Genomic DNA, 15,852 nt, shown 5'->3' with positions numbered 1-15,852 from the left:
AGAGATGCAGTGACAGAACTAACTTCCCAGTGTGCACCAAGGCCATTTCCCACAGGTAGTTACGAAATCATTTCAAAAAATGATTAGCCTTGGTGAATGGCTTGTTTTTGCATCTCAGAATGTACGGAGGTATAAAAATCATAAAACAAGCAGTACTCATATGCCAGATGTTGTGGAGGGGTTTGCTCCAGGATAGGCTAGCTCAAGCTAAGAAGAACAGTACGCACTGCTATGGGCCTCCACCAAGCAAGGTGTGCTAGTGTGCCAGTCACACCTCTTAGAAAATCATCTTTTAATGGCTACGTTTGCCTTGCAGCTAATTTCTTCCTTCACTTCTCTTTCTTGTATAATAAGAACGTCAAGGAATTCCCTAGGTGACGTTCTTAAGGTTTAAAAGGGAAAATCCAGGGAGTCAGGCTCAGAGCTGGTACAACTGTTTGTCTTTAAGATAAAATACGTGGCACACCTGCCTACTTATCATGCTTCTAAAACAAAACAGTGTTCCCCCAGCACCAGAAACAACTCCAACAGGAGCACACAGGGCAAGCAGACAGGCCAGCAGGTTCCAGGGCAGGCCTGAGTTGGTTTTTTTTTAGAGTACTGCTGCAAAGGTCCTTATAGCTAACTTAGAGTCCTTAGGGAAATTCTTTTCCCGCTTTGTGTTTAAGGAATCCTGATCTAACAGATGTTCTCCAGAACCTATGTCTCAATCCTCAAGTGAGGTTGCTGAGTACTGCGCTGAAATGCTAAAGGTCCTGAGCTTTCACTGACTGTTGAGCTGACTTCCACAGCTCCAGGTGACAGAATTCTGTCCTCTCCCTCTCTTGCTTACCTTTCTTAACACCCCTTCTCTCCTTATAGTATGTTCTCAAGTCTGTTTTTACAGAAGAGCCATTTTAACCACCTATTCAGATCAGCTGTGGAACGCTACAGGACCATTTGCTCTTTACTGGGCCGGGATTTCACGACTTCCCTAACTGTTAGTGTGGTCCTGTGCTGATTGGCACATTTTGCTTCTGTATTGAGAAAGAGAGATATAGATGGATAGATGGATAGATAGATTAGATAGATCAATAGACAGAGAGAGAGGGAGAGGGGGAGAGAGAGAGAGAGAGAGAGAGAGAGAGAGAGAGAGAGAGAGAGAGAGAGAGAGAGAAGAGCGTAGCCATGTTTAATATTGTGAAATATGACCTGTCTGCTCCTCTCCCCACCCTCTAGAGCAGTGATAAATTTCAAAGCGTGCTCGGCAGAATTGGATTATATTATGCACAGTACACATGTTCATCACCAAAACTGTACTCCCCCAGAATGTATGCATGGAGAATGAATTGCTGAGACGTCAGAATCCCAGTTCCTCAGAACTGATTTTATTAGCCAATGCATACCAAAGATGGGTGGTAAGGAAGTATCGTTCTGCAGTTTCTTTCATCCTCAAGTCCTATCCCATCAGACTGTGCTTTTCTAGTCTCTGGATCAAGCCTTGCCAGCTCTGTGCCGCTGCAGCACCAGAGAAACTGCCTTGCAGCCTGTCACCTCTTCCGGCAGACAGCCGTCCTGGTCTCGGAGAGTGGGGTCAGCGCCAGACTGGAGCAGCAGCTCCACAATGTCCAAAAACTCACAGGCAGAAGCTGCAAGGGAAATTGACAAACATGAAAACGAGTTTCAGCAAGACAGGAAAACCACTCCCGTGACTGCCAGGCAGCCACAACAGTGCGCACCCTTATGGTGGCTGCATGATTGGGCCTTGCAGCGAGAACAAGTCTTAGGAAAATCAGATCTTTTTCCTTGTGTAGAAACACAGAGTGTATTTGTAAAATTGTGAGGCTTTTACCCTATTTGCAGGGACAAAATGAAAACAAAGAGTAAAAAATGCAGTGGTTAAATGTTTTATGTTGATCTACATTTTCCAAATAATGGTAAGTGGGTAACCCATGTCAAAAGGCTAAATCACTGCATCAAAGAAAACACTCTGTTTGGTCTTTGAAGAGGAAGCATACAGATATAATTAAATTCACATAGGAAAGAAAACCTGGTCTAGGAATTAGACCATCAATCACTATGTGAAATCTTGTGTGTGGGTTCGCATGTTCACATGCATGTGCAGGTGTGCTCACCTGGGTGTGAGTGCATGGTGACCAGAGTTCAGCGTCAAGTGCCCTCCATTGCTGCCCACAGGGTCTCTTTCTGATCTGGAGCTGGCTGGCCAGCAAGCTCCTGGGACCCTGCTATCTCCTTCCCTCAGAACCGGGGTTACAGGGGTGCAGCCTGGCTTTTATGTGTGTGTTGGGGCTCTGGACTCATTTCCTCAAACTAACACAGTGAGTATTTTACACACTAGCCATCTCCCCAGCCCCTGAAATCTTCAAAGGAGAGAAAGGGCGTGACTAGTGTCACCAGGTCTAGGGCACAAGAGGGGAGACCATCAAGACTTGTGATGAAGATGGCACTGTTACTGCCCCAGGACAGATAGACAGACCAGCGGGTTAGGAGGAGAGAGCCGTTTACCTTCTGCACATATATAGCAATCGGATCTAGGACAAAGCCAGGATTCCAATCAAGGAGGAATCAGATCTAACAATCAGATGGGCTGAAATGACTTGAGCTGAAGGCACACGGGCATCTCACACCAAATGAAACATCAACAGCGGCAAACACAAAGGTGAGCAGTCACACCAGTGCCACACAATAAAAATGAATGCAGAGTCAACTGACAATGCTAAGCAGGGAGGCCTGACGCAAGGAAGGCACCCTGAAGTCTCCTGAGCACGCACCCTGGGGCAGTCACTGTGGACAATGACTCGTCATTACAGGCTAGCCTTAAACAGCCCCCCCCCCCCCCCCAGTGAGGGATCCGCTTCTAGGGATGTCTATAGAGATCTCTGCAGGTTCTCCAGCAGGTATCTGAGGAATGTATACATCAGCACCGTTCCTAAAGAGCATCAAGTGCAGACGGCTCAAATGTTCCTGAGCAGTAACGGGTAGAAACGGAACACTGTTCATCTAGTATGAAATCCTACACACTGTGAAAACCAAGGAACTCCAACTTCACACAACATGGGTTTATCTCAAACATATAAGGCTGAAGAATTAAAAAAAAAAAAAGCAAATCAGAATACAATTTAGCAGGATTCTATTTAAAGAAACACTTAAAAACAGACAAAGTTGATTATTGCTTAGACATACAACTATGTTGTGAAACTATGAAAGAAAGCATTCATATAAAATGTGCAATAAAACTGGGCACACACCTATAATTCAGCACCTGAGAGGCCTAGGCAGGAGGGTTATGATAAATTCAAGGCCAGCCTGGCCTACAGAGTGCATTCTAGGCCAGCTGGAACTACAGTGGGACCCTGTTTCAAGACAACTAAACAGAACTTGAGTAGTGGTAATTAATTACCACAGTTACTGGGGTACTAAAGGAAGGATGTGATTGGAGCGCCACCCTCAAGGGCTCACCAGATGGACTGGTGGATGTTCCAGTTCTTAAACCAGGGAGCAGAGCCGTTTTCTACAGCTGTAATTTACCTCACCCACACATTTTACAGAGGATTTTGGGGTATGATGTGTCCTGCAACAACAAAAAGCCTCCTGAGAAGAGGCACAGAAGGCTATGGAGGCTGATCCCACGGCTGCTGTGCTGAGCAAATTCTGCACCCATCTTGTCAAGGATGCAGTTGAAGTTCCTGCTGTGAGAACTTCTGACACATGTAAATAGCCAACTCTGGTAAGAGTGAGTGTTGTGGCAGAGACACAAGGCTAAGGCAGAGGGGGAGGAAAGGGAGGGAAGCACTTGACTTCTCCATACTGAGGACAGCTTTAGCTGCTAATTCCCTAGGCTGAGGAAGCTCCCTGATACTCCTACTTTGTTTTTTTTTTTTTTTTTTTTTTTTTTTTTTGAGACGGGTCTCACCATATACCTCTGGCTGACCTGGAACTCATTATGCAGACAGGTTAGTCTTGAACTCATAGAGATCTACCCATCTGCCGCCTGAATGCTGGGATAAAAAGGGTATTCAACCAGGCTCTTTCTATTCGGTTATTTTAGCCACAATAGGAGGGTGACTTTGGTTAACAGCCGTTTCCACTTATATCAGATGTTCACGTCCTTTGTGTTGATCGCTATGGTATAACACAATGGTTTCAAACTGTCCTGATCGCTATGGTATAACACAATGGTTTCAAACTGTCCTGATCGCTATGGTATAACACAATGGTTTCAAACTGTCCTGATCGCTATGGTATAACACAATGGTTTCAAACTGTCTTGATCACTATGGTATAACACAATGATTTCAAACTGTCTTGATCACTATGGTATAACACAATGATTTCAAACTGTCCTGATCGCTATGGTATAACAATGATTTCAAACTGTCCTGATCACTATGGTATAACACAATGGTTTCAAACTGTCCTGATCACTATGGTATAACACAATGATTTCAAACTGTCCTGATCGCTATGGTATAACACAATGATTTCAAACTGTCTTGATCACTATGGTATAACACAATGATTTCAAACTGTCCTGATCGCTATGGTATAACAATGATTTCAAACTGTCCTGATCGCTATGGTATAACACAATGATTTCAAACTGTCCTGATCGCTATGGTATAACACAATGATTTCAAACTGTCCTGATCGCTATGGTATAACACAATGATTTCAAACTGTCCTGATCGCTATGGTATAACACAATGATATCAAACTGTCCTGATCGCTATGGTATAACACAATGGTTTCAAACTGTCCAACCAATCTTACACACCTAGGTAATACTTACTTGACCATGATTTTCTGAAACAGTTAGTGTGCAGAACTGGTATTATTTTATGCATAGACATTTAGTAGAACTCAACACCAGAAGCAATGGAGGCCTGGCCTTTATTGAGGATGTTCTAAGCTACCAGTCAATCTCTTTAATGGATGTAGGACCACAGACATTTCTCTTCTTTCTTGAGAAAGAGAACTTTAATAATATCTTTCAAGAAATCTTTCCATTTCATCTAGGCTATCTAATTTATTGGTTGAAAGTTGTTCATGATGTTTCCTTGTTTGCTTAACAATACAGTGTAAGATATTGGTCATTGTCTCATGCTTGAAACTGGGATTTGCTCTTTTCTTGCATATGTGTGTGGTGTGTATGTACGGAGTGTGTGGGATCAGGTGCACAAGCCGACACATGTAGAGGCCAGAGCTTTTACTCCATATTTTTTTGAGACAGGGTGTCCCACTGAACCTGACCTTGTCTATTCAACTAGCCCCTGGCGAGCAAACTCCAGGAACCGTCAGTCTTCGCCTCACCAGCAGACATCTCGGGAGAGGGCCACTGTGCCAGACTTACATGGGTGCTGGGAGAGAACTCAGGTCCTCAGGCTTATGAAGTATGCCCTTTACCTTCCGGGCTATCTCCTCAACCCCATGAATTTCTTTTATTTATAAGTTATTCAAAATTATATTAAATTTTCAAATAGTTGGATGTTTTCCAAATATATATGTTATTGAGTTCTAACTTAGTTCTGTGGTGGTCAGATGGCAAAATTTGCATGATTTCTAGTTGAGTGTGTGTGTGTGTGTGTGTGTGTGTGTGTGTGTGTGTGTGTGTAAGATTACTGTCCTGATCTATTGGTATTAGTAATTAAAGAGCCTGACTATCTTTACTCCTAGGCCAGTGCTTCCAGCTTTGACCTTTCTGATTGTATGCTATGAAGGAGGCAAGAGTTGTTGAGCAAAAGCCAGGTTATGGTAGACTATAAACTGGTGTAGCTCTGGTGTCTTTTTATATTTTGGTTGGGAGCCTTATCTTTTTATGGCTGAACCATCTCTCCAGGCCTCGTATGGCTTTTTACATCCCCTATCCTAATTACTTAAGTCAACAAACTCTTGTCCATAACCAGAGAGAACCTGGTTCTAAGTGAACCAGAGTGGAGGATGGGCATTTTCTGAGCTAAAAGAAGACCACCTGGGAACGCTATCTCTGCCTTCAGTGGTGAAGGATCTCCTGCAAGGGAAAGCAGCATTTGATGAATGGATGGAGAATAGAGAAAAGGCAGAGAGAAGCAAGAAGCGTCAGTTCCACACTTAGAGCAGCTGCTGCTTGGTGACGTAATGTATGTGTGTGCAGGTATGTGTAGGTATGTGCAGACCCCAGCCTCGAGAGTTACTCCCGAGGAACTTCCCCGACAGGGAGGAAGGCAGAGACAGGCCCAAGGTCCAAGATCACATAGTGTTTAAAACTGGAACACTCTTTCAGCATCTCCCCCCACCCATCTTGTGTGATGCTGGGGCCTCATGCTGTCTGCAAGTACTGAGCCATATGACCAGGCCACCAACTGACACTGAGAATTTAAAACTGCCCCCTCAAATAATCTCAATCAATATTTCTACTTTAAATTTCCGGAGTTTAAACACAAATAACTGTATACCCACTTAGACTGACATGCAGACAGTCCCATAAAATAGAAGTAGTTAAAGATGCACTGCCTGGGGGGTCAAGTAGCTGTGAGGACATATACATATGCATTATACACACACATACATTACATACACACACATACATATACATTACACACACACATACATTATACACACATGCATTATACACACATATATACATATACATTACACACATACACATTACATACACACATATACATATACATCATACATATACATTACACACATACACATTACATACACACATATACATATACATCATACACACATATATACACATACATTATACACACATATATACACAACACACATATACATTATATACACACATACATATACATTATACACGCACACATATATACATATACATCATACACACAAATATACATATACATTACACACACGCACACACACACACACACACACACACACACACACACACACTAAAATCTATCCACAGAACATCTACATTCTAAACAATAACCACTCAGCAGTTGCTGTGGGGAGCACTTGGTTAGCTTTTAAAGAGCGATCTTTTTAACAGTATTTGTTAGAAACTCTCTATATAAACCCTTACTTAATTCAGGACAGCCATCGTGATCTAACACGTAGTTCTTCTAACCCAGCACTTAAGCAGGATGGGGCTGAGGAGATGTGTGCTGAAGATGCAGAATGTGGTCTCGCAGGCGAAGAGGTAGTTCCAGGGGTGCTGGGCCACGAAGTCACCTTTCCAGCAGTGAAGTATGGTCTACTCAGGTTCTAACTCGGGGGCAGAGGTTTAAGAACTGAATTCCACAGCTGGCTGACTGCAGCCACCCAACTAAGGAAACAGCGTTTGCGTTGTGTAACAGTCCCTAGCACGACTGACCTGAGTGAAGCTGAATTTCACTCAGTGAAGGGGAGTGAGGCTTAACTGACAATATTCCAGAGCAGAGTGTGCTGCATACACACACATAGTTTTATTAACACGCACCTGAGGTTCATGCAAAGACAGAACCACATGGAAGCACAGACAAGCCGGGAGTCACAGCAGAGGAAAAGAGAGACAGATCAATTTAAATGATGGGATCTTGCCTATAAAGCCATACAAGTGAGTTTCATGCTGGATCTGAGGGAGGCATGCGGGGGCACACTGGAACCGAGGGGAGATTGGCTCATACAGGTGCCCAGCACACTGCTGTTGAAGAAATGGACCTGGATCTCCAATCACATGCTTGCTTCTTTTTTATCCTCTCCAGTGCATGCTCTAGTTTGTTTGTTTGTTTATTTATTTATTTAGGTATCCTTTCCATCCATCCAGCATGGTGCTGAGAAGTTAGAATTTGCTCAGAATTGATTCTCCTGCCTCTGGCATCTTGAGTGACTCACAGGTCACAAGCCAGAATGTGTAATCTTCTCACTCTCTCAAAACAAAGGCAAAGACAACGAGAAAGGAAAGAAGGTGATGGAGACCGGGACCAGCGCTAACATCCACCAAATTAGCAAGGGCCACATCGGTGCCCACAATGCTCAGGGAAACACAAAAACAGTCGGAAGCCCATCCTGGAAAAGCCCAAGCCAGTCTACAGGGACCAGCACAGTTGCTGAATTTATGGTACCCTGGGAACCTCTATTTGTCAAGTGCCATACAGGCAGCCCCGACACTGGCACAGGTGAAGATGAATTTTCATTCAGAGCAGTGAGCCTTCTGACTCCATTAATCCTCGGGGTTTTGATGATGAATTTCTTTCTTTTTTTTATTTTATTTATTTTCACGCTACTGCCTCCTCCCACTGCCCTGTAACAGTGTGGAAGGAACAGAACAGATGGTGCTTTCCGTGGAAGCCTGAGGGCTCATGAGGATACAAAGCCGGCCCACTCTGCAATCACATGACCATACGTGCAAGGAAAGCCTTGATTTCCCCTGGGAGACACAGATGCAATGATATTAGTATTCCCAGTGGAGGAAGAGGAGGGGAAAGCTAACAGGCCATTTATAAGGAAGACCACACTTACTGCGATATACTCCAGCATGGAGCATGTTTAATCACAAAATAACAGGAGGACCAGTATCTGAAGACTCAAAACACTCAGGTAAAACATGGGGAAATCAGGGTTTTAATATGTTTCCACAAAAAGACCATTTAAGACAAACCAGTAAGGCCATACAGGAGCACAATAGTGGCCTCTAGTTAACCTGCGGTTGGCTCTGACCCAGTTTTAATCGGAAGAAGCCAGGATTTACAACCTGCTTAAGGATGGAGTTTGACAACTGCTATAATCAGAAGAGCTGTCAACCCAAGGACAGCTGTCAAGCTCAGCCATAATTCATAAAAAGTAATAGCTGAGTCCCCAAAGGCCTCCCCAATACTGTCTGCATTCACTGTATTTAACTATACTTACAGTTTCATGAAACCCCAAGAATAGGTTAACGCCCTAAAATCAAATCAAATCAGAAGCCACTGAGCACCCACCAAATAAAAAGGATTAAATAACATTAAATGACTAAATGAATAAAATATGCTCAAGAGACTCCTAGGCACATAATAGGTGCTTAATAAATGATCATTATTGCTATTATGACATATAAGACTATTTTGACTATTCTAAAAAGTGTCAAAATTCCAGTAATCTAGCAAAGAAATACAACTAAAAGTGAATTACCCTAAAAGTGATTATTAATCTGAAAATATTAATTTTCATGAAGCACTCCTAAGTTGTCAAAACATTTTAGTTTTATGTATTTGTAATACCCAAACCTCTGACTGATGATATTATTTTAGTGTTTAATTATTTTGATTATAACATATATGGTTATTTTCTGAGTTCTTTCCACAAAGATTAATAAACCTGAGGGAAAGAAATAGAGGGTGTTTGAGTAGATCAATTTTGGGTAAGATTCCTGAATTAAGGATAGTTTTTATTAATGTCTAATACCCCAGTGAACAGAAAAAGATTATAAAAGCATACAGGACATGAGTATCAGTATGTGTTTACTCACAGCAGTCATGGAAATCGGCTCTGCCTCACTGACCAAGAAGGCCAGTGAGAAGGGACTTCCCCGTTTTCATTATTCCTGGGTAAGGTTACTTTCTACACTGGATGTAATGGTGCATGCCTAGTAATGTGATGAAAAGTACATGTGATCCTAGTGCTTTGGCTGGGTAGGAGTATTATGTGTTTGAAGCCAGCCTGGCCTACACAGCAAGTTCCAGGTTAGTCCTGGCTATACAGTGAGACCCTGTTTCAAAAAACTAAACATCACCTTCTCTCTGTAGTCATCTTCCACAGATACTGTGAGTTCTATCCGGCACTGCAGCTGTGCACGGTATCAGAGAACAGGAGTGGATGTGGAATCAGAAGACCTGGACAGTGGCTTTACTTTCTACAGCTGTACTGCTTGCTGCAGAGGTCAGAGCACATTCCTGGCCACCAGATGTTCATCTGCAAGCAGGGAAAGCAATACCCAAGCTTGGGCATTTGTTGAAAACACTATAAAACAGAAAGGGCAATACCACTACCTTATCTCCAATTGTGCGTGCGTGCGTGCGTGCGTGCGTGCGTGTGTGTGTGTGTGTGTGTGTGTGTGTGTGTGTACGTGTAACCTTTAATGGGCTACAAAATACATACAAAAGAATATCGGTCATATACATGTTTTCTAGAGATGAATCCACCATGTAACTTGTTCATGCATCATCTCATCAGTATTAGAATCCCAGAAGCACCCCTCCCAGTTTTACCAGCCACTTCTGCCAAATTAACCATCCTCCTGTCTCCTGATGCTGGAGACGGGTCTCCCCATTTTTGACTTTCATATAACGGAAAGTACACTGCATGCACTCTTGGGTTCAGTGTCTTGAGCTCCAAGTTGTGTTCACATGGCTGTGGCTCATTTTCATTGCACAACAGCATCCTGCTGAGAAAACACTTCAGATTGCCACAACTATGCTGTGTAATTCTCAGATCTGAAGAGTCTAGCACTTTACCAACTCCAGGAATTATCAGCAAATAATCTTTTTGTTGTTGTTCATTTGTTTGTTTTGAGACAGGATCTCTCTATGACCCTGGCTCTCCCAGAACTCACCATATAGAAAAGGATGGCCTCGAACTCACAGAGATCTTCTTGCCTCTGTATCCTGAGTTCTGAGATTAAAGGTGTACAGCATCATACCCTTGTAGCTAGAGTTTTCCTGCCTTGCCCACAGTCAGGACAAATCTTTGTCACCCGCCAGTCCCACAGCCACTCAGACCCAACCAAGTGAACACAGAGACTTATATTGGTTACAAACTGTATGTCCATGGCAGGCTTCTTGCTAACTGTTCTTACAGCTTAAATTAATCCATTTCCATTAATCATACCTTGCCACGTGGCTCATGGCTTACCGGCATCTTCACATGCTGTTTCTCATCATGGCGGCTGGCAGTGTCTCTCCGACTCAGCCTTCCACTTCCCACTTTATTTCCCTCCTTGTCCCGCCTATACTTCCTGCCTGGCCACTGGCCAATCAGTGTTTTATTTACCAACCAATCAGAGCAACACATTTGCCATACAGAACAACCCACAGCATACCCTGCCAGTAAATATTCTTTTTTTTTTTGTTTGTTTTTTTTTTTTTGGTTTTTCGAGACAGGGTTTCTCTGTGTAGCTTTGCGCCTTTCCTGGAACTCACTTGGTAGCTCAGGCTGGCCTCGAACTCACAGAGATCCGCCGGCCTCTGCCTCCCGAGTGCTGGGATTAAAGGCGTGCGCCACCACCGCCCGGCGCCAGTAAATATTCTTATATATTGATTCTAAAATCTTTCTTGGAACCCCTATTAAAAATTTCTCACTTCCTCTTAAAAAAAAAAAAAATAGCTGGGCAGGAGTGGTGCATGCCTTTCATCTCAGCACTCAGGAGGCAGAGATGGGTGGATCTCTGAATTCAAGGCCACCCACGAATTCGAGCGAATTCTAGGACTGCCAGGGCTACATAGAGAAACCCGTCTCGAAAAAACAACAGTAACGAAATTGGTGGGAGAGGGAACTGGAGAGATGGCTCAGTGGTTAAGAGTACTGGCAACTCTTCCAGAGGCCAGGATTCAATTCCCAGCACCTACATGGTGACTCACAACCATCTGGAACTCCAGCTCTAGTGGATCTGACACCCTCTTCTGGCCTCTGTGGGCACCAAGCACACATGGTGCACATACACACACACATGCAGGCAAAACACCCGTGCACAAAAGATAAAACTAAGTCAAGAGTGGGTGGGGGGAGGGAATGAACAGGACTAGTGGTAGAGGTCAAAGCATGGACAAGTGCTCGACCACTGAGCCATGGGCCTGGCTTTTTACGAGGCTCTAGCCTCTACCACAGTCTCTCTCTCCTTTCCTGTCTTCCCTTCCTCTGACTTCTTACAGCTTCCAGCACACCTTTATCTTTTCTTCCATGACTTGTGCTAGCTGCACACTTTAACCCAACCACTGCAAAATTTCTGCACTCTACAATTTTTATTTGAACTGGAGTTTCTTTCATGCACGCCTGTTCATTTCTGGTGAAACTTGTTCTTGTGCTCTTGATTCCCTGACTCTAAACACTTGCTCTAATAATTCTTCCCCAAGGGTTTCACTGAAGTTCTGTGCAATGTGATCCAGGGTTGGTGGGACGGCTCAGCAGGTAAGGGCACTCGCCACCAAGCCTGGCAACTTGAGTTCAATCCCCAAGATCCACATGGTGGAGAAAGGGAATCAACCTCTTCATGCTGTCCTCCACATGTGTGCTGGGGCATGTGCATCCCCCTCCCCCAACAACTAAGTGTGAAAACAACTGAATCCCGAGGTGTACCTCACCCACTGATGTGCATGGAACTGCAGTCTGTAATGTTAGACTGCGGGTTTATTCTCATCTGAGGAACATCAGAACGCTGCACTGGAAATGTATTCTTCGGAAAAGTTTAGCATTTACGGGCAGGAAGAGGACTCAGTCAGTAAAGTACATGCTGCATAAGCTGGGGGACTTGAGTCCAGAGCCTTTGTATCTATGCAAGAAAGCTGGGTGCAGGGTGTGTGCAGGGGAGGTGCAGACCGGAGGCCTCAGCTGACTCTACAGGAACTGTTGAGCTCCAGGTTCAGGAAGGACCTTGCCTCAAAAATATAAGGTAGCGTGATGGAGGAAGACACCTAACATCAACTTCTGGTCTCCATGTACACCTGTACATATACTGTATACCTACACATACATTGTACAGCCATATACACACACTGTATAGTTGTACACCTGTACACACAGTGTACACCTGTATAGACACACACACTACACCCCTGTAAACACTGTACACACACACTGTACACCTGTACACACATACTGTATAGCTGTACACATACTGTATTCCTGTACGCACACACTGTACAGCTGTACACACACACTATATACCTGTAGACATACTGTATACCTGTACACACACACTGTACACCTATACACACATACTGTATAGCTGTACACACACTGTACAGCTATACACACATACTATCCACCTATAGAAATACTGTATACCTGTACACACATACTGTCCACCTGTACACACATACAAACTGTACACTTATATACACACACACTGCATGTTGTGGAATAATCTTTTTGTACATTGTGAAGATGTGTCACTAGGAATAGTTTAATAAGAAGCTGAATGGCAAATAGCTAGGCAGGATTTTCAGGGCAGAGAGAATGCTGGGAAGAAGGGCAGAGTCACAAGGAGACACTGAGATGAAGAGCAAGCAGAATGAGAAATACATAGATGAGATCAACAAGCCTTGGGGCAGCACATAGATTAATAGAAATGAGTTCATTTAAATTATAAGAGCTAGCTAAAAACAAGCCTAAGCTATTGCCCGGGATTTCTTAATTAATAAGAAGTCTCCATGTGGTTATTTGGGAGCTGGCAGGCAGGACAGAAAAAGACTAGCTACAAATGCCACTCAACATGGGACCACAGATAACCACATAAGACCTGGGAAAGCTCAAAAAAAGGTTCCAAACACACAAAATTGGAGCCACATGTGGCTTATCCTACTCCCACAGTCTCTCATGTGGCCATGGAACAGAGATGCATCTCCAGCCGCTGCTTGTAGGCTTGAGCTGCTAGCATGCCATGAGCTAAGCTGTGGGGTGGTTTGAGTTTTGCTCATGCAGACAGAAAAGGTTTACAGATATGAAGTAAAGCAGATTTAGATGGGAAAAAACCTCTAAACAGTTACAGTGTGTTTAACAATGTATATAGGCTTAAGAAAAAAAAAAAGAAAAAGGGTATAGATAGTCATAAAAAACAGTTTAAAAATACCAAAGTCTTTCAAGAGAGAAGTAAAGTAATTTAAAAAAGAATAAGCCATGTAGAGATGAGAAATACACAGGGAGTCTGAATCCTGCATGGTGTTGTATTGACTTTACATTTTTGATTGCTGATGAGCAAACAATAGCTGCTGTGAGACACCGGATTATAAAAACTACTAAATTAAACCAACCTATATATTTAAAAAAGGTCTTAACTTCAAAACGGAAGTCAAAAAATATGCTACGCTGGGGAAGAGGTTATGCTTTTGTTTCCACAGAAAACAAAAGGCTACGGATTCATTCAAGGTTGATAGCAGATTTGATTGAGGGAGACCCCTTGAAAATCCTGGCTATAGACATAAACATAAAACAAAAAATCATCTTTGGCTGGCTTGTGCACACTACACATTCCAGACTTATGTTAATTCAGATATATATGTTACCTTTGAAAGCTTGTGTGTTTTCAGAACAAGGGGACCAGACACCAATGAAAATGGGTGGCCCAGGTGATCCAGCCTCTCAGAATGTCTCTGTTGCAGTTTTCTCAAAGTTCTGTATCCAGAACAGCTTCAAGACTGCTGGCTGAGATGGTCCAGCCTCACAGATTGCTCCAGCCAGAACTCTAGATAAGCTCTGTACTTTCCCATCATAGAGACTGGACAACAGCTAGCTCCTCAGGACTTGACCATTATCTTAATTTTTTTTAAGGGTCCTTCAAAAGTGCCAGCAGTCTAGAGAATACAATGTCCACATTCCCAAGAGATGGGGTAGGTGGTTTTTGGTCATTCAATGGATTATGGACATTTGTCATTGTTTAGGGGTGTTGGCTAGAAGTTGTTGGTCATGATCAGGAAAAAAAGCTGAACAAAGGAGATTAGATTCAGGGATCTCGTTCTAAAAAGAGAAAAGGGGGATATAGAAATGATAGGATAAAAGGGTAGATTATTATATCTATCTTTCAAACTAAAAAAAAACTAGTCTCAAATATTTTACATTGATAAGGATTTTGGTATATTAATAATTGTTCGTATGGTTTATAGTTTTATTAAGTTAGAGTTAAAACCTTTCCTTTTAGACAAAAAGGAGGAAATGTAGAATAATTTTTTTGTATACTGTGAAGATTTATCACTCAGATTGGTTTAATAAAAAGCTGAATGGCCAATAGCTAGGCAGGATTTTCAGGGCAGAGAGAATGATGGGAAGAAGGGCGGAGTCGCAAACAGGATGGGAAGCATGTAGATAAGGTAAACGAGTCTTGGGGCAGCACATAGATTAACAGAAATGGGTTAATTTAAAATATAAGAGCTAGCTACAAACAAGTCTAAGCTATCAGACGAGCTTTCTTAATAAGAAGTCTCCATGTGGTTATTTGGGAACTGACAGGTGGGACAGAAAAAGACTAGCTACAACTGTGCACCTGTACACACACACTGTACACCTATATACACACTATACATACACACACTGTACACTTGTACACACACTGTGCACCTGCACATACATACACTCTACACCTGTACACACACACTGTGCACTTGTACACACATACACCGTGCACCTGCACACACACTGTACACCTGTACAACACATTGTCCACCTGTACACACATACTGTGCACCTGCACACACACATTATACACCTGCACACACACTGTGCACCCGCACACACACACTGTACACCTGTACACACACTGTGCACCTGCATACACACACTGTACACCTGCACACACATTGCACCTGCACACACACACTGTACTCCTGTACACACATACTGTACATCTGTACACACACTGTACACCTGTACACACACATACTGTGCACCTGCACACACACACTGTGCACCTGCACACACACACTGCACCTGCACACACACTGTACACCTGTACACACATACACTGTGCACCTGCACACACACACTGTACACCTGTATACACATGGGATGGGGGACAGAGAGGGAGCGGGAAGTTTAGCATACACTTCTGTCAGTGAGTGAAGTAGGAGAGGACAAACCAGACCAGCACACTTACTTTAGTTTCTTAACTTTTGATTTCCCAAACAATCAAGAATATAAATTTGAACTTTAAATTTGTGTGAAATGGGGTTCCCC

General features: G+C 43.1%; 1 protein-coding gene across 4 annotated transcripts in view; it reads right to left on the bottom strand.

Annotated features, from left to right (window-relative positions):
• Positions 1–1,345: 1,345 nt before the first annotated feature.
• The window catches only part of Acbd6 (acyl-CoA binding domain containing 6), a 149,380-nt gene continuing 134,873 nt past the window's right edge, over positions 1,346–15,852 (bottom strand). For 3 of the 4 annotated variants that reach the window (XM_052737243.1, XM_052737244.1, XM_052737245.1), the window contains one exon: positions 1,346–1,628. In XM_052737243.1, coding sequence (XP_052593203.1) covers positions 1,474–1,628 — 155 coding nt within the window. In that variant the 3' untranslated portion in view covers positions 1,346–1,473. The remainder of the gene's footprint in view (positions 1,629–15,852) is intronic. The other variant, XM_052737246.1, reaches the window with a different exon arrangement.

The sequence above is a fragment of the Peromyscus californicus genome, unplaced genomic scaffold, assembly GCF_007827085.1.
Source record: "Peromyscus californicus insignis strain IS unplaced genomic scaffold, ASM782708v3 Scaffold_14__1_contigs__length_90479793_seg_2, whole genome shotgun sequence".
Classification (NCBI taxonomy): Eukaryota; Metazoa; Chordata; class Mammalia; order Rodentia; family Cricetidae; genus Peromyscus; species Peromyscus californicus.
Note: the sequence above shows the minus strand (reverse complement) of the source record. Positions and strands in the feature narration are given on the sequence as shown.